The sequence below is a fragment of the Falco biarmicus genome, chromosome 2 (assembly GCF_023638135.1).
Source record: "Falco biarmicus isolate bFalBia1 chromosome 2, bFalBia1.pri, whole genome shotgun sequence".
Taxonomy (NCBI): domain Eukaryota; kingdom Metazoa; phylum Chordata; class Aves; order Falconiformes; family Falconidae; genus Falco; species Falco biarmicus.
Genome location: NC_079289.1, coordinates 11888081 through 11908069, shown reverse-complemented (window position 1 = coordinate 11908069; position 19989 = coordinate 11888081). Strand labels below are relative to the sequence as shown.

Here is a 19989-nt window from a genome sequence, read left to right as displayed (position 1 = left end):
TTCATTAGAGGTTTCCTCTGCTGCTTCTTACTGTCACATCTCCCACAGCCATTTGTTCCACTCTAAGAAGGAGAACAGTAATCATTACTTTTTATAATTTTTGCATTTTACTTTCTGACTCAGCTTTCTTCCACTCATCAGTCACCCTTGCCTGTTTGTTTAGCTCTCCCACAAGATAAACCTTTGCTGGATGTGGTCTGGTGTGTGTCTTCTGAATCAATGTACAGAATCATTATTCTGTCATGTCTCAAAACCCACCTCTGCAGTATGGATATTGCCTGTGGCCTTGCCTAAACCCATAAGTGGTACTACCTTGACTGATGCTATTAAAGCTGCTTTATTGATATGAAGTTGATTTAAAGGTGTATATATCCACAAAAGGGGATAAACTGACCTCCTGCACTTATATGTCAGTATAACTGTGTCCATAATGACAGTTACGTGCTTACATGTACATGTATGTGTACAATAAATTAATCCCCAAAGGATTTTAGTAATGCAAAAACCTGCGTGTAATGGACATAATTAAAACACCTTGACAGTCAACAGTTGAACTGAAACTTTGAAAAGTTTCTTTTCTTTAATAAATTAAAATATAAATTTTATAAGTCATGGGCTTCACATTTTATAGCTGATGTTTTCAATGGGACTTACATGCTCAAAGCACATTATAAGTTCTTAGAAAACTGTCTTACAAGTCCTTGTGTGCAGAGCAGCTCTGGCTATCTGCAAATGATGCAAGTAAGTAAACACAAGAGACTTGTTAAAGTGTTTGTTCTGTGTTTCTATTTGAAGCATGGTGGGAAAGTAGGAAACTTGTACAGAGAGCTGTACTTCATGTGGCATTAGGGAGGTAATTTGGTTAAGTGGTTGACATACTGCTTGGTAAAGTGGAGTTACTGCAGCTGCGTGAATTCACTAGAATTCAGTTCTAAATGTATTTAGATCTTTGTAGCTTTCTAAAAATGTTATCATAATGAAAATAACAGACATTAAATGTCTTGTAAGTGACAAGATTCTTGCAAGGTGGAAACTGTTGGTGTTTGAAATGAGTGGTGGTCTCTGCTTTCATTTAAAGTGAGATTTCTGCAAAATGTGGTTGCAGAATTGTATCTTTTGTCTTTGTCATAATGATAAAATTTGTTTAGTGCTTTTTGTTAGAGAAAAGACTCTTAATTCTGTTTTGTTGAATTTGTGGATTGGTTGAAACAATGGAAATGAAGTGAATTGTGCAATTATTTTTTCTCCTAGACTTCTGAGTTTTGGCGTACTGGCCAATTTGAATGACTTGGTTTACATACACTTGGTTTTAGATTATCAGCTGACTCCCTCCGCCTCATGACATAGTGCCAGTGTCCCTTGATTGCCTACCATATCTCCAGCCTGTCCTCTTTTCTCCACTTCGTCCTCTTCCTCAAAGTAAAAAAACCCACACAACAAAACCAAAAAGCCCTGTTGTACTGTGACCTATTAAATAAAATAAATGCCATTATGTACTGGCAATTGTAGTGCTTGCTTAGGACTGCCATGGCTACATAAAAACTTACGCTGTAATGGTAATACTTGCCCCTTTTATTTTAACAGCTTAACATGTTTGGATTTTTGAGGCAGGATCTATAATCTTACTATTTCACTTGCACAGATGATAACTGACAGTTTAAAGAACAAACCACATAGAAGGAATTGTCCGTATATTAATCAGTCTTGGGATTGTGCCTGTGAACTGTGTGATAAGGATAATAACATATAAGAATTGCTACACTTGTATGTATACTTCCACACTTCCTGGGATTATAGGGTTATACAGCCTTCCTCTGAGTTAATTTCTGTATTGACTGTGGCTAAGTAGTTGGTAGTCTGACAGTACTTAGGAATCAGAGTGTTGTCTTCAGTTGTTTTTTTATATACTGATTTCCCAATTGTGTTTAAGTCTTTGTGCTATAAGGAACTGCCCCTCCTCCCCCCTGCCTAGGTATCTTTTCACAGTTGTCAAGGCCAAGGCTTTCTGCAGCATGAACAGGTTAAGCACAGTCATGTGCTGATTTGTAAGATGGCAAATGCAATGGAAGGGAAAAGGAAAGGATACACTCCTAGGGAAAAGGCATGATAAGATTAAAAAAAAATGGATTTGAACTGTTGTTGTTTTGTAGCAAGCACGGTAATTGCCAGCTCTTGATGTTTTGATGGTGGTGTGCACATAGCACAGAATGTATTTCCACAAAACGAATGTTGGCAGTTATGGCCACATTAACGTTTTTCTGAAAGAAGCAATGAGAGCTGTGAATAGTGCCAAACTCAGTCTTCTGAGCTGCACCATAGGCAACTGTTGTAATGTTATATACAAAAAACCTAATACTCTTTCATGTTGTATACTACTGTTTATCTATAAGCGTTAATTTATGTCAATTTTGTGGATACAGGACTTTCAACTCCGAGCTAGCGGTTTTTAAATTGAGATAACATTGCTTAGTAAAAGAGCGAAAAATGAAATAATTTGTATTAGAAGAAAGACAGGGAAGTTCATATTCTAACATTATTTTGTATGTATGCTGCTATGATGTGTATGGCAAAGGCACAGGTTATTGGGCACTGAACTCAGGTACAATAGCAGTTGGTCATCTAACCCCTTTACTCTGCCTTAGAAAAATTCAGACTCTAAGATTTAGGCCTAGATCCATCTTGCTTGCCTTCATTTGGTTCGTTTTACCAAACTCGCCCTTTCTGAAAGAAATCTGATCTAAACTGCTCTCGTGGCTTTCCTCTTTAGTCAGTGGTGTGATAAAGACGCTTTCAGGTCCTGATTTTATCACTTGTCTGAAGGATGAAACACTTGCTAAAAGTGCCTAGTCTTGTCCTCTGCACTGAGAGTTACAGGGATCTCAGAACACCCGACACTTAGCAGGTAAAGCAGAAGGACAAATGACACTTAGCAGATAAAGCAGAAGGACAAATTTCCCTATAGAAAAATAGTGATGTGACCATATACTCAGTGCTACCACTGTGTAACACTTTTTTTTTTTTTTTTTTTTTTCTTCTACAGGTCCATGAAGGATTCTTGGAAAACAAGAACGCTCCCATAAATGTCAGTGCCACCAGCAGTTCTTCTGAGAAAAGGAGTACTGACTTACGAATATACATGCTGTGTTTCCTGCCATTCATAATCCTTCTGGTCTTTATTCGTGACCTTAAGAACCTGTCTGTGCTTTCATTGCTTGCCAATCTGTCCACAGCTATCAGCCTGGTGATCATTTACCAGTACATCGTTAGAGTGAGTATAAAAAATTTTATTATCTCTTTTTTCAGTGTGGCAAGTTATATTTGTTGCATATGGCAGTTGGTCTCTGATAGACGCATACTGACTGACAGTTTCTGAAAGGCAGAATTATCTTGTATTTAATTGAAGCATCTTAATTTAAGGAGATGCCTTAATACTTGAGACGTATTTTAAACATAGCCTTTTAAAGTACTTTTGAAAGAAAGGATAATATTGCTGCACTTAATAAAAATATGTAATGTAATGACTTGGGGTTCTTGAGTGGAAGAATACATGAATTTTTATGGGTTGCACACAGAATGTGCAAGGTTTTAATCTGTGGTCAATCTTTTTGTTGCAACAGAAGAACAATTCCAACAGCAAAGTTTATTTCTAATGTTTCTCCAGTAGAGTCAGGAAAAATCGAAGACTTTCCCTTTAGAGAATACTTATTGCAAACTTCATCTCCTGAGAAGTTGAATAGTTGCTGCGTTTTCTGGGTTGCTGCTGTTTTTCATATTTGGAGGCATTTCATAATGAAACACATTAAACTGATGGCTTGTCGTGGTTTAACCCCAGCCAGCAACTGAGCCACATGCAGCTGCTCACTCACTCCTCCTGCATCAAAATGGATGGGGAGAGAATTGAAAAGTAAAAATGAGAAAACTTGTGGTTGAGAAAAAAGACTATTTATTAAGTAAAACAAAAGCCACGCACGCAAGCAAAGCAAACCAAGGAATTAATTTGCCACTTCCCACGGGCAGGCAGGGGTTCGGCCATCCCCAGGGCAGCCGGGCTCTGTCATGCGTAATGGTGACTTGGGAAGACAAACGCCATCACTCCAAATGTCCCCACTGATTCACGTGAGGGACATGATTCCATACGGTATGGGATATCCCTTTGGTAGGTTGGGGTCAGCTGTCCCGCCTGTTCCCTCCCAGCTCCTTGTGCCCCCCCAGCCTACACGCTAGTGAGGTGGTGTGAGAAACTGAAGGGGCCTTGGCTCTGTGTCAGCCCTGCTCAGCAACAGCTAAAACATCCCTAAATTATCAACATATTTTCAGCACGAATCCAAAACATAGCCTCATGCTAGCTACTATGAAGAAAATCAAGTCTACCCCAGCCAAGGCTAGCACATGGCTGAAAAAAAAAAATCACATGTAGAAACGTCTACATTTTTCTTTCTTAGGATTTTTGAAAAGTGATGACAATCACTTGCACACACAATGTAGGTAAGTGGTGAGTGCCACTGTTATTTGAGAAAGCTTTCACGTGTTATGAGACAAGTAGGAAGCGGGTGGGGAGGAAGGCAGAAAAGCCAGCGAGAGGTATTGGCTGGGCAAGGAGGCAGAAGAAATTACATAGAAGAGATTGGAGGAGACAATAATTAATTGTTCTGCAGGAACTCAGCTTCTGTTAAAAAGGTTTTCTTTTACTGTCCCTTATGATTATGGAGAAAATCTATGCAGTATGAAAGCAGATTAGAAAATGCAGTACTCTTGAGAAGTTTGCAGAGGATTAAGCTTAAGATGTGAGCTTCCCCTTTAGTTTTAGCTGACGCTCATTCATACACACCAGTGTGATACTTTAAATATGTAAATTTCTAGTGTCAGTAATGCGAACCTAGAATAAATATATGTGCAAAGATCTGTGGGTGAGTGGGAAGGTGGCTATAAATATGTACCAAATTTGGGAGGGAAACCAGGGATTGTAAATAGCAATGTATACACCATATGTATTGAGTTTTCTTTCCTGTAGCATAATGCATCAATCAAAATTGTAGGAACAGCTCATGTGCTTTACATAGCACTGTTTTGCTGTGTGTTCTTCAGGGTATAGCAGATCCTCGAAAACTGCCTCCTGTGGCTGACTGGAAGAAATACCCACTGTTTTTTGGGACTGCAATATTTGCTTTTGAAGGAATCTCTGTGGTAAGTGCTTTTTATTGACTCTTCAAAATACCTGAATCTGTGCTAGACGATGGGTTACGGGCAGTTTGTCCTGGTTTCAGCTGGGATAGAGTTAATTCTCTTCTTAGTAGTTAGTGCAGTGCTGTGTTTTGGCTCTGATGTGAGAACAATGTTGATATGACACTGATGGTTTCAGTTGTTGCTGGGTGATGTTTATACTAAATCAAGGACTTTTCAGTTCCTTGGGCCCTGCCAGCCAGAGGGCTGGGGGGGCATGGGACATTGGGAGGGGACACAGCCAGGACAGGTGACCTGAACTAGCCAAAGAGGAATTCCATATCATATGACGTAATGCTGAGTATATAAACTGCGGGAAGAAGAGGGAAGGAGGGGACATTTGGCATTATGGTGTTTGTCTTCCCGAGTAACCGTTACGTGTGACAGAGCCTGGCTGCCCTGGGGATGGCCGAACACCTGCCTGCCCAGGGAAGTGGGGAATGAATTCCTTGCTTTGCTTTGCTGGGTGCGTGGCTTTTGCTTTACCGATTAAATTGTTCTTATCTCAACCCTTGAGTTTTACATTCCTTTCCAATCCTCCTCCCCATCCCTCTGGGTGGGGGGGAGTGAGAAAGCAGCTGAGTGGTGCTTGGTTGCCGGCTGGGGTTAACAACAGGAGTAAAACTGTGTCGTGGTTTATTTTGTTGATTTTGTTGAAGCACTAATCTCCCATATTGGTATGAAAAGGGTTAATTTACCTTGTCAAATAAGGCAAAAATTGAGAAGCAACAGCCCCATCAAAGGGGAATTCGGTGAATACTGATTGCTACTTGGACACTTAGTACCTTCCCGAATTACAAGAATGCCTTTCTTTCCAAATAGATTGAGACACTAGTGTAATAATAACTCTTATCATAATATGCTATATAATAAAATAATACTCAGCTAATAATATGATGATACTATAATTATAAAAATTCAGCACCTCAGTTTTAGGTGATGAGTGTGTAAAAACAGAAACATATTCAGAATCCTCCTTTTCATTTGGGATCACTGAGCACAAAGTAATTTATTAGAAATGTCTTACTCTTCCTGCTGCAAACTTGTCTATAGATCTGACTTGATAGAGATGTCGATGCTAAGTAAAAGGATAGAAGTTTCAGAATATTTTTTTTGATTCATGGCCTTCTGACAGTGAACCTCAGTTCCTCATTGTTTCCTGAAAGGTGTCAATTAAATAGATCTATCATTCTGAAAATTTAGTTTTTAAAAGTGGATCTTTTTTAACGTCTTGCTCACTGCTGTTTCTAAGGGCCTTCTGATCGCATCTCATACTAGCAAAGTTTGCAAGTTAGTTAGCACTTTTGTTTCACATGGCATATTTTAAAAAGCAGCTGAAGAGGCTTCTGGGAGTGGGAGGTCATAATGTCTTTAAATTGTGAAGAAATTACTGTAGACACTTTATTTGTTACTAATATATTTACATGCTTCAGCAAGTGTTACTGTATACTTAAAACTAAAACAACAAACCACCAACTCACTCTTCTACCACCGAAAAAACCCAAATGAAAACAACAGCAAAACAGCATGCAATTAACCTGAAATGACCGTCTGTCATTGACATTACAGAAGAGTTTTGAGATCTCTTTTGTCAGCTCTGACTTGAACCAGAATATTTCACCTTGCTGCTGCATTATAACTGCTAGAAGAGCTGAACAGGAGAACCTTTTAACTCCTATTGTGTTACAAAAGTGTGTTTTCACACATGGGATATGTGGATCTAGTGACTGTGAGTCTCCATTCAAACTGTTCTGGACTGCTTCTCGAACTGAGATGGCTGATGCAGAGATTTAGCTACCATATATCTGTGTGTATCTGGACATCTTTCCTTCTGTCATTTGTCTGGGATTGTTTGATGGCTACAAGTCTTGGGCAAAAACTCCACAGTCAGTAAGACAGATTGGACTACGCTAAGCTTGTTGCTCTTAAGTTGTATAGCCTGTGTAGATAAGACTGTACTTAACTGTGTGTGGGTAAACGCGAGTTATTTGCAGGAGATCTGATAGGTATCTCAGTCATATTAGATTTGCTCGTGTGCTGCCTAGCCCGCAGGTGTGTATTTGTAGCCAGGAGATCCCAAATGAGAGTCCTGCGAGCCTCAGGGAAGTGTGGAAGGCTTACCATTTGGTGGTGGTAGTTTATTGAATTATAGGTAGGGAATTGGTATATGGTAACTATTTTCTGGCATGTTAGATCCCACATCAGACAGCTCCTTAAATTTACATCAGCAGTAGCAACATTGACTTCTAATGTAAACCTTTAAAGAACTGCCTAGAGCATTTGCTTGATTGAATTCCTGGAATTCTTAAAAGATGCATTAGTAACAACCAGACTTTTTCCCTTTTTTTTTATTCAGGAGCATGTAATGTAGGTTTCATTTGACTTGTACCTTTAAACCCTAAAAATACCGCTTAATATTATCAGGTCCTAGCATTATTCAGTTATTGCATGCATTTCTGTATAGGCTGTCTCAATTTCTTACTTGATCATAATTTACTTTTCAAAGTAAATGAAGTGTTTCAGGTTTTTTACTTTTGTTCCTGGTGTTTATAAACTAATGTTTGTTCATTATGGTTTGATATACTTTGTGTGTGTGTACATTACACAAGACCATTAAAATGATGTGGCTACCTTTAAAAATTAAAATTAATCTGAAAGTGAAAATGTAGAGCCTAATATTTCTTCGTTATATGCAGAATGATATTAGTATGTCTCTGCTTCTCAGGGGTATTTTGAACATGCAGAATGTTTGCAGTGCATTCTTACGCTGTTGTTGCATGCACCATAGAGAAGATTTGAAGAAAAAATAATTTTATGGGTTTGAATAATCAGGACTAAACAAAATTTTTGAAGCATGAAGTAAAAAAGATGAGTGAAGCAAAGTGAGACATTTCCACTTTACATAGTTAAGATTTCATACAATTCTTGGTGATTGATTTAATTGATAACTAGATGTTACAGCTCAGTAAGTTACCATCATAATTGGACTGTGATATATGTGTATGTGTGTTTGTGACCTCTTGCAAATGTGAAGTGAGACAAGTGAGTTTAAAATTCCCTCACTGAGATGTAAGCTGTTGTGTTTTAATTCACATTGCAATGGATCAAGAATACTCGCATAGTCAGTTGCTGTTGTATAGCTGAGGTGGCGCCTTGGTACCATGTTCCTATATCCATGTGGCTGAACTGATCTGGTAAGGAAAAAAAAAACCCCACATTTAATCAGATTGGCTCCGTAGTCTGCTCTCTCTGATGAAGGCACTCAAAATGGATTTACATAATCTTGGTCTTGTTAGAGACTTGATTTTAGATTTTATTCTGGAATATATTGCAAATAAGATTTATTACTGTGAATCTATCTGAACATTATAAACAGATGCCTTAAGGTCTTAATTTTATCAGAGAAGGTGATTGTGATTGATTCATTTTATGCAATAAGTTGGCCATAAACGGTTATGACACTTCATTTTTCCTTTTCCTTGATTCCAAGTATATGTTATGGTAATTCTCATCTGAGAACTGCCAGGTTAATGAATGTTACAAAGAAGGACAGCAAATGAAATTCTGAGATTTTTGGTCTGGTTAAATCATCTTAAGCAGAACCTGACAAAAGTGGAAAAATGCCCTTGGTGTGGTTTTTCCACCACTATTGTTCTGTGTAATATGGTCTTTCCTGCTAGGAATATTTAATGATCAACAATTCGAGTATAGGAATGAATGGTTTATAAGGCTCCCTATAAAACAGTACAGCTTAGCCATAGCAGTCAGGAGGATTTAATTTCAGAGATACTTAACTGATTTTGTTTTTATTATCAGGGGAGTGGCTAATGTAGACAAATAGTAATTGCCAGTTCATAAATGCCACGCTTAGCATGGAAACATGTTTGTCTGGTTTCTTTGAACTGAACAGTAGGCTGCAGGGGAAATACTCTAGCACCGATTTATTTTTTCATCCCACTATTCTAAAAAAATTTTTATACATTGATTTTTTTTCTTTTCTAGTTCAGCACTTGTCATCACTTAAAGTATGACTGTAGTTCTTCAGTAATTCTATTAAAATTAGTGAGACTAAGTAAACAGAGGAGTATAAAATCCTGTTCACTATGGGGAATGTGATTCAGGGAGGTGCAGTGATTCAGCAGATTCCTGGTAGAATTTTATTCTTCATCTTGAGACTGTATTTCTCTTTTAGACGGTGAGTGTATTAATATGGGATTTGGTTAAAACCTGTTGTTAGTTTAGGACTCATTAGCTGTCCTTGTGTAATAAGAAAATCAGCAGTATGGAAATAATTTGGAGTATTGTTGCTTTGACTTTGGTCGATCCCTAGATAAACAGACTTTAAAAAGCTTAATTTTACTGACTTGCATCTGTAATAAAGGAGGAAGGACAGCCTATTTATAATTGAAATACAGAATCTCAAATAAACCAGGGTAGTGCCTAGAAACTAATACTTGCATAATGCTAAGAGCTAGTTAAACATTTCATCAGCCAGTGCTATAAAACCATTTTGAGATATTTTAATTAAAAAATGTTGAATTGATGATATTAATATGATGAATTGAGCTGTTCATGTCTGCCTTCAAGGTGAATTTAAACTCCTATTTGAGGGCAGATCTGACCAATTTTGTCACTTCACTAAAGTCCAGGCCAGCTGTTCATTTGTTGCTACAACTGCTACAGCAAAGGTAAAGTTAGCGCTGTCAAAAGGCTGATTAATGTTAATGCGTGCTAAACGGAGTGATACTTGTAACAGGATGAGAAAGTGCTGCGCTGTGTTGCTTGTGCTATTCATTCCTTTGCTCCATGTTTGAGTTGTCTGTAAAGGTGGGGTCATTGCTGATTGGTATAAGGTACCTGCTGCAAGTTGTGAACGTCTTGGCGGCCAGGTGGTAATCGCTGCTGTGTGCTAACAGGAGGAGTTGGCATCGGGGTACCCAGCGATCCTTTAATGCTGAGTTAGCAAACAGCAACTGGGAGCTCAGTACTGTCAGTCTGGTGGTTGTAATTTATAGTGGTGAGTGTTGGTTTGGGAATTCAACACTTGTAAGATTTTAAGATTATCAGGGTGACCTTGTGAAAATTGTATTGACTGATTGGCATCAGTACAGTTTGTAGAATGGTAGTAGCAACTGAAATGCAGTACTCCTAAGTGGATACAACAGACCATTTAAGATACTTGGTTTTGTTTTAATATTTAAGTGAAGGTGTTGGTTCAGAAAGGAATAACATGTTAATTAGGAGATGGAGAAAATGTATATTCAGACCTCAGTGGACCTTTTTGAGTAGAGGGCTCTGCTGGGAGTGGGAGAATCTGCAGCTGCTTCTTTTCCCTCTGTACTTTGGCTGTGGATTCCCTGTGCCAGTTGATGCTGCCTGGTGAATCACAAGGCTGGTGTTCAGGCCACAGAAGAGAGTACCGACACTATTTCTGGAATACAGGAGCTGCAGGTGGTATAATGGGGTGAATGTGTCTTTCACAGAACATATAACATTGTTTTGTAAGAACCATGTTTGAGAGCCTCTTGCATATTCCAAAGGCGAGTAGGTCAGTTTTTATAGTAAATGTGAGATTTTTGTTACTGAATTAAAAAGTAACTTCAGACTGTGCTCCTGAGTGTTCCCAAAATGTTGTTAAACCTCTTAAGCGTACTTTTCAGAGGAGTGTAAAAGCAAAGCCTTCAGGCTTGCGTATCCCTGTAGCATTACTATGTGCAGGTAATAGCTTTGCATAATGTTACACAGTTACACTTAATGAATATTTTGCAGTGAAAGTCTGGTTGGCTTTCTTGTTTGAAGTATAAAAACCAAATCCAAATGTGGAAGTGATGTTTTAACATGAGCTTCAGGGGGAAGGAAGATGAAATAGATTCATAACATTTAAACAAGAAAAGGATGAAATAGATCCATAATATTTAAAAAAGAAAGATAAATTTTCTTCTCTGTTCTATATAATAAACTAAGTTAAATATGGTTTCTACAATTAAGTGTGGTTTGTGGCTTTGTTTTTTTTCCCCTGTTGACTGCTGCAGACTGATTAGCCTAGCAAAGAGAAAATGTTATTTTCCAACATTAATTTCAGGTTTGGAAAATTAGGCTTCTGATATTTTAGCCTATTACTTGAAGATGTCTGTTCAAACTGCTTTTAAACTTGAATATCACAGCTTCACAGTAGAAGGCAGGGTGGTATTTGTATAGCAAAAGACAGTCTCTGGAATCTCATTAGGCAGCAGCTAACCAATTCCAGGAGATTTAAAAAAGAGAAAACTAAGTGGATTATAATTTTAAAATGTCGTTATTTGGATTTTGAAAGTGATGTGGATGAGCTTGTTAGGCCTGTGGCTTTGAGATAAAAGCCTCTCACTGTCAAAAATTCTTTTGCCAGATTAGTATTGTCCTTTAAAAAGAAATAATAATGAAACCAAATGACACTCTTCTGTTGTCTTTTAAGACCAGACTGGATTTGTCAGAAGCAGACATTTAACAGGTAGCATGACATCATCTAAATCTACTTGGCCATTTCTAGACTGGAGTGTATCAATTTCCTTTGGTGTTCTTTGAGGTGATACAAAGGCTTGTCTCCTCAAAATAGGAAAGGCGGGAGTTCTCAGAGGATGTTTTTGCATTTGGACAAACAAGCGTAGGTGACTGGAGTCGATCACTGTGGAGATGACCTGCTCCTGAATGTACGTGGTAAATGTTGTGTCAGCAAAATCTACTGTGTTGGCTGCAACTACTATACATAATCACTTGGTTTGGATGTCTTCTGAAGATGATTGATGTGAGATAGGAGGAAAAAGGTTATGGGCAGGTGGAATAGAGAATGTTGTTAGATATAGCAGATAAAAAAAGAAGTTGTATCCAAAACTGCAAAAAGTTCATCATCTGCCATATTCAGCTGAATGTTGATAAAATCTCAGGCAACTCGATATTACCTCTTTGTCAAGTTAAATGTTCCTTACCAATATGCTGGACTTCCTGAGTATGGAGGAAGTTCCTTTGACCCTGAAGAACCATTTGTTTGTGCATATTCAAACTTTAATACATCCTGTATTGACAGTGAATCTTACAAACAGAAGACTCTGAGTACGAGTTTCTTTCAGGCCGCATCCCGTACTTGATGCTTGCAACATTCAAATGTTTCTTTTTCCTTAGAAAACCTAAGATATACATGCATTTACACAAATAGGAAAATAATGGCGTTTAAGTTTACTGTTTGGTCACCTGAAATGTTTCTTAATCATCACGTGATTCGGTGACTTTGGAGGAATGGGGAAAGAGCAAGAGTGACAGCATGCCAAGCTGTCGTGTTCTGCTTTGCCAGCTCGTGGGAGATGTGTTTTGGGGCCTGGTATACATGGCTTCAGTGAGGCACAAAAGCTAATTCTTCTGTTTAGACGTGACCCTGGTTTAGATGGAAAACTTGTCTGTCTTAAGTATACATGCAGTAGAGCCAGAGTGAGATGCATGCTGCTTATGCTAAACATATGTATAATTCAGCAGCGTAGTTAAATAATTTCAGGTAGAAATATTTTTACGTAATTTACTTTGCTTTTCTGGTGTCAGATTTTTTTCATTCCCCCCAGCACATTATTCTGTAATCTTTCTAAGCTGCTTCTATTTTAACTTGCAATGGTCTCAGGTAAGATTTCCTCCTTTCTGCTGTTCTGAGTGCTTATCTGCAGTGTGTGAAATTGTCTAAGTAATACTTAAATACAAGTCCTCATTATATGACAAACCTTTTGAATATAGCTATGAAGATGCAAAAATGTTAGTACTTTTTTCTGGAGAGAGCAGCTAACTGGAATAAATGCTTGTATCCTTAGTTTTAGACTTTAATATCTGTCATTTAATTGTCAGCATCTTAATTTCACCATCTTAATGATTAATTTCACTAGGATTTTTCCCACTCTCTGCAAGCCTTTTCATTGCTGAAGGTAGCATTGTAGTGTGTGTGTATATGTGACAATAATTAAAATCTAAGTTCTAGTTTCCTTCTTAAATATTTGGCCAACATAGTTGTTTTGTAGATTAAATCTACTGTAATTCATAGAATAATTTTCATTTATTCGATCAAGCATGATGGAGACAGTTTAAAAAAGAAAGTGATTTTATTGATCGGCTCAAAGTACTGATATTAATAGACCTGTGATTTTTGTCAAAGGACTTTTACACTCAGTAGTGTCCTTGAATGTTCACTAAAGAATAGTGTTCCTAACCCAAAAATTTTTTATGAATACATGTTCTCCTGATTTGAAAGAGCCCTAATCATTTGCTGTTGAACACTTCGCAAGCATCAGTAGTGGCTCCCTAATAAACATTGCGGCTTAAAATTATCATATTGATCTGTCAAGAGCAGCAGAAAACTAATCCTGTGGGAAATGGGAGAGGTGAAAAGGAAAAATTGTAATGGCAAAGGTGTTTGAAAGAAGATCATAGCAGGAAGTGCTATGTTTTGTATTCTTCAACTTGTCTTTGTTGTGTATCCTTCAACTTGTCTTGTACTGAAGCTGTTTTAGCACTTCACAGAAGCAGCGATGCGTGGCTTAGCTGTCAAGGTGCCATGCTCTCATGTCAAATGGAAGTGTATGAAACTTTCTGCTCATCTAAGAAGAGCAAATATCAGTCAGTGTCTTCCCTCCCTATTTTGGATAGATTGATTTTGTTTGGAAGAGGATGATTATTTGTTTTGATGATGGTCATATTAAAATGTAAGATGTGATTTGCAAAATGCTTTCTGTGTTGGACAACAGGCTTAAAAAAGTTAAAAGGAAAAAATAACTTCTGGAGAAAATGTCAGACTCAGATGGCAAGCCAAGTAGAATATATATAATTCCTTCAACCATTGTTAAATCAAGGCCATCAGAATTGGGCAATGGATTGGTGTTTTGTGGGTATGAGTAATTATTTTTCCCGGTGAAACAAGTAGGAAGCTGCTTTGCTGGAACCCGAGAAGATGGGATTTTGGAGTGAATTAGGATTGCTCATTACATTTCAGAAGGCAGTGTTCTGTAATGAGAACCTGTCTTCTGGATTTATTTGTATAAATCTTTCATTACAAAAATGGATGTACAGTCACCATTTGGCTTGCATCTTTCCTTGGGTAATAGTAGACACACTTTCATTTGCAGTCATAAGGGATCTGTTAAGGAACGTTAGTTTGTTTATTGTACTTGTTGCAAAACAGTGAGGTTCTGCATCTTCCTCAAGAGAGTGAGCTTTAAAAATGCATCTAAAAGACATGGACTCAGAAAGCTTGTTGCTCAGAAATTTAATTAAAAATAATACCTTTTCTGTACGATGGAAGGGGAGAGGTGCAAGGACAGAGAAGCAAAACATAGCAATGTAATAATGACATATGTCATGATCCTAATTTGACTTGGAGAAACCATATTTTTTCTGCAGACATTCCCCGGTGTTCTGCGGGGTTGTAGTTCCACCTTTCAGTGAACAAATAAATACACTGGTACTTCCTGCAGACAAGGGGTGGGCCAGGCCTGGGCTGCATTGATTTACTGAGGATTCAGCCTTCTGTCTTAGGGGGTTAGGTAGTAGAATTTATGTTTACATACCTTGAATACCTTTGATACCAGCTTCCTCAGCTTTTTTGTTTTAAATGAAAAGAGCTTTATTTTGTTACGGTAGGACATGATTATAGCTATCTTTTTTGAGTAAATATTGCTATTGGCTTTAATTTTCCAAAATTCTTGAGTTGTCTGTACCTTAATCTAATCAAAACATCTGTTTAGCTGTCTCACCTACATGAAATACTTATTTTAAAAGTTTAAGGGGTGGAGAATTGCTTTATTCTTACCATTTTAGCAGTATTTCTTGGAAAAAGGAGAGATGACCGTATGCATTTAAACATTAAGCATGTCTGCTAGTAAGTTATCCATTACAGGATTAGTTTTTAGTGGCCATGACACTTAAATCACAGTTTATTTGATTATCTTCAGGCTGAATTCTCTTGTGTTTGTTGGTTTTTTTTTTTTGTCCAGTCATATAAAATATGCAGTAGAGATTTTTGATGGGAATTAAAGTCCCCTGCAGCTTAGTTGAAGGAAGACTGAGTGGAGCAGTAATTTCAAGGCCAGGAATGAGGAGGCGATGGTATTCCTGGGGGATGTTTATACCTACTTCATGCAGCTTGAAATGAAAGAGAAGGTACTCTGTATAATGGATGATGGTAGATGAACCAGGTTATTTCAGAGATTCAGTTACGCTGCTTTTCCAGTAAATTACAGGTACTTTTGAGTTTATTTGGTGGAGGGTGAGAGGAAGATGGATTATACTTATTTAGTAAATTAAGAAATCAAAGCTTGATAGTTACTAAAGGAATCAAGTAGTAAGTTTCACGGAAGCTAATAGTAGCAACGTGTGCCACTGTCTCAAAAACAACAGGAAGAATTTTGTGAGCAGGTGACAGAGGAAAAGGTGGAGGAGGGAGAAAAATGGTGGAAAATGAGAAATTATGAAAAGGATCAGTTTCAACTAAAATATCTGATTTCATAGGTGTCAAGGGCTAAGATAGGGGACTAGTGTGAACTGGGGGAAAAAGAGCATGAAGGAAACAGCAGAAAATCAGAAGCAGGAAAAAGACCCTTTAAAAAAGTCGTTTTTTCTTTTTTAAAAAAAATATCTTTGCAACTCTGAAACTTAACTCATCTCATGGTTCTCTCACCTCCAGTGTTCTGCCCCTGGTGATCTTGCCTGGGAGAGAAGGCAATTCCCCAGAGTTTTCCCTGACCGTAGTATTTAACATCACTAGGTTGTGCAGTGGTTGTATATGTGGTGATAGGTTATAGGTCTGAAGAGTGTGGGAGGTATTGGACTAGATGAATGATACTGTGTGTTACAGCAAAGTGGCTGTTTGAATAAGCATATAGTAAAGTAACGTTGAAGCCTTAGTGTGAGATAGTGTGAATTGACATGACATCTCTTTTGAGAGAAGGTGTTACTATGCAGGACAGAGAGAATCAGAGGTGTGGTGTGGTGCTGGTTGGTTTATTTTTTGGTTTTTTTTTTTTTTTTTTCTTTCAAAGCTATTCAATCATCTAGGTGGGGTGTTTGCTGTTTAAGGAAATAATTGAAAAGAATTGAAGAGTGGAATTAACTTCTGGCTCCAGAAAAGGTACAAGAAAGCATGTTCAGCTTCAGTGTTCCAAAAAGGAAGCAATAAACCCCCCCCAAAAAAGGATTTGGGAAAGGAACCATGTCTCTTTCACATGCAGTTTAAATGTTACGTTTTCTGAAGTTGTTGCTACAGGGACTGGGAAGAAAGGTAGAGTGACAATCTATCCGGCACCTGCTACCCAACAGTGACATAGTGTCAGAAGAAGCACTGACTGCCATCAGCCTCTGTCTCCTTATGAACACTTCATGGATCTTTGGGATCCTGATGCAGTTTAACAGTTTAGGGAGCAGGGAGTTTGGGTAATATATGTGTAATTGGTTTTCATTTGGCTTCATGTTAGTCCTGTGAAGTACAGAACTTTTCCGCTTGTCTGGAATAATTGATACAGGGGTACTGTGTAAAACCTGGCTCAGTTCTGCCAAGGGAAGCATCTCCTGCAGTGACAGCAACTGTGCTGTGTAGGGTGCCTGACCCTGGGAAGGCTCACTGCTGAGGCTGGAAAAGGGGACAGGGTCACCTGGACCAAGGAATGTGGGAAAGGCTCCTCATCTGGGCAGGCTGGAGGCAAATCTAGTCCTGATACCACCTCAGGGATAAGCAGGGAGAAATTAGCAGTTTCAGATTTGAAGATCTGGTCTTTGGCTAGTGATATTATTACCCTACATTTCTTTTTCCATATCTTTTCCTTAAATTCAGTATAAATGAAGGTTGCAATGTTAAAAGGAGATTGTTGATGCGGGGACACGTTTAGATGTAGTATGTTTCATTTTGACCTAATCATTACTGAGCATGAAGTGATATTATTGAGGTTAATGAGTAAACTTGATTGTACTGGGTTTGTATGGCCAGGTTTTGGTGTTTGGGGGGGCCGGGGTGCCAGGGGCCGGCTGCAGCGGGGGGGCTGCGGGCAGCTCCCCCCGGCCGGCAGAGCCGCTGCCCCCCGGCTCCAGGCCGGGCCCGCCGCTGGCCGAGGCCGAGCCCCGCAGCCGCGGGGGCAGCGCCGCGGGAAGAAGGGGCTGAGAAGGGGAAAAACCCCCGCGGGGGGGAACAGCGGCGGCAGCGAGGGGGGCCGGGAGGGGCGAGCAGCAGCCCCGCAGCCCCCCGGGGCAGGGCCGGGCCGGGCCGGGCCGGAGGAGGCCGGGGGGGCTCCGGGCGCCGCAGCAGAGGCTCCCCGGCAGCCCGCGGGGAAGGGCAGGGCCGGGCAGGGCAGGGCAGCCCCCGGCGGGGCAGGCTGTGCCCCTCAGCCCACGGAGCCCGCGGGGGAGCAGCTCCCCCCCGCAGCCCGGGGCAGGGGGTGCCCGCGGGGGGCTGTGACCCGCGGGGGCCGCGCTGGAGCCGGCTCCGGGCAGGGCCCGTGGCCCCGCGGGGAGGAGCCCGGGCCGGGGCCGGGCTGCGGGCAGGGCCGGTGCCCCCGGGGGGGCTGGAGCCGGCTGGGCCTGAGGGGCTGCGCCCCGCGGGGGGCCCCGCCGGGACAGGCCGTGAGGAGCCGCAGCCCCGGGAGGGCCCCGCGCTGCAGAAGCCCGTGCAGGGCTGTCTCCCGTGGGAGGGCCCCGCACCGGGGCAGGGGCAGAGGGCGAGGGGGAAGGAGCAGCAGAGACAGCGGGTGATGCGCTCACCGCAGCCCCGTTCCCGGTCCTCCGTGACGCTCAGGGAGGGAGGAGGGAGGGAAATTGGAATTGAAGTTGGGCTTGAGAAGAAGGGAGGGGTGGGAGATGGGTGTTCTTAAGTTTTTGTTTTAGTTCTCGTTACCTTACTCTATTTTGAATGGCAATAAATTAAACTAATTTCCTTCAGTGGAGTCTGTTTTGCCTATGCTGATAATTGCTAAGTGATCTGCCTGCCCTTATCTTGACCGAAAAGCTTTTTCTATTTTCTCTCCCCTATCCAGTTGAGGAGGAGGGTGACAGAGCAGCTTTGGTGGACACCTGGCATCCAGCCAGGTTCAAACCACAATGCTTAATTTAATGGATGGTTAAAAAGCAAGAGTTAGTATGCTTAAGGGAATTGTCCTATAATGTTTTTAAATAGCTATTTTATTTTATTTAAGTCTTTTTTTTTTTTTTTTTCTTGGAGAAACGTGGGTCTTCAGACTGGGGTTAAATGCAAAAGACTGAAAAATTGCAGTACAGGTAGAAGTTTAAAGGAAATTTATATTTGAATACTTCCTCTGGATGTAAGCACGTTGAACATAATGTGTGTCACTGGTCCTTTGTTTTCCTTTATGAGCTAAGTTTGATAGACAACTCTATGACAGTCTTGTCTGCTTGTACAAATAAGTTTATTGAAATATAAAAAGCCTAAAAATAGTAATAAAATCATAACAGCTGTTAATAAATATAACAATATTTGTAGGTTGCCTGTGAGGAATTGTAAATGGTACTTGCTCTTTATTCTATTGATTTCACATTACTTCAATTCACATATTGATGTCTAGGTTGAATTTCTCATAATAATAACATTTTCAGTTTTTTCACATATGACCTATGGGAAATCATAGCATCTTGCTGAAGGTAACAATGTGCATCATTAGAACCACAGGAAAATTAAGTTGGAAAAGACCTCTGGAGGTAGTCAAGTGCAAACTTGCTCAAAAAATGCTCTACCTTCAGCTGGATGAGTTTCCTTGGGACTCTGTCCAGCTGAGTTATGAAAGTATCTGAGAATGGAGGCTCTACAATATCTTTTGGTAGTCTTTCCCAGTAATTTGCTGTTCTTTCTAAAACAATTTTTCCTTAGGTACAACTGGAAATTCCCCTTGCTGCAGCTAATCACTGTTGCTTCTCATTTTTTCATAGTGCACCTCTTAGAAATTGGCTCTGTCTTCTATGCAAGTGCTCTATCCCTTTGGTTAGCTGAGGGCTTCAAGGAGATTCCCTGCTGTCGCCTTCTCTTCAGGATGAATAAACTCTGCTCTCAGCTTCTCATGTGCTCCAGCCTGCTAGCCACCTTGACCTCCCTCAGCTGGACTTCCCCCTATGTCAATGTCTGTCTTGTGCTAGGTGGTGAAAACTGGACATGGTATCCAGGTGCAGTTCAAGTGCCACAGAGAGGAAGAATATTTGACCTGCTGCCTCTTCTCTTGCTGGTGTAGCCCATGTGCATGCACAGTCTGCTTGAAGGTGGGCTGGTGACTCATGTTTGACTTCTTGTCTGTCAGGATGCCCGGGTCCCTTTCTGCAGAAATGCTCCCTAGCATGACAGTCCTCAACTTCTACTTCTGCATGGCATTTCTCTGTCCAGTGTTGAGGACTTTGCTTTTGTCTTTGAGCTTCGTGAGGTTTCTGTCTGCCCAGTCCTCCAGCTTGTTGAAGTCCCTCCGAACTGAGGCTCTACTTTCCTTTTTATCAACTGTTATTCCCAACTTAATGTCATCTGCCAACATGCTAAGGATATGTTCTGTCCCATGATCCACGTCATTAATAAGGATATTAATCAGCATCACCCCTACTATCAACCCTGCAGGAGCAACATAAGTAACCGGTCTCCTGATGAACTTTGTACCCTTGGAGCCTTCTAGCCCAGACTGTTTTCGCCCAATTTGTAATCCTGCCATCCAGTTCCTGTGTCTCTAATTTTGTTAAAAAGGATGCTGTGGGATCCTGCATAGGTAGCCTGGCTCAGCTGAAGTAAATGAC

At 40.2% G+C, this 19989-nt stretch overlaps 1 protein-coding gene across 7 annotated transcripts in view; it reads left to right on the top strand.

Moving 5' to 3' along the window:
* The window catches only part of SLC36A4 (solute carrier family 36 member 4), a 112719-nt gene that overhangs the window by 23702 nt on the left and 69028 nt on the right, over positions 1–19989 (top strand). For 6 of the 7 annotated variants that reach the window (XR_008820134.1, XR_008820133.1, XM_056328064.1 and 3 more), the window contains exons 7-8: positions 3041–3268; positions 5086–5184. Coding sequence is in view for 5 of the 7 variants with exons in the window: in XM_056328064.1 (XP_056184039.1) it covers positions 3041–3268; positions 5086–5184 (327 nt within the window). In the remaining 2 variants the exon portion in view is untranslated. The remainder of the gene's footprint in view (positions 1–3040; positions 3269–5085; positions 5185–19989) is intronic. The other variant, XM_056328065.1, reaches the window with a different exon arrangement.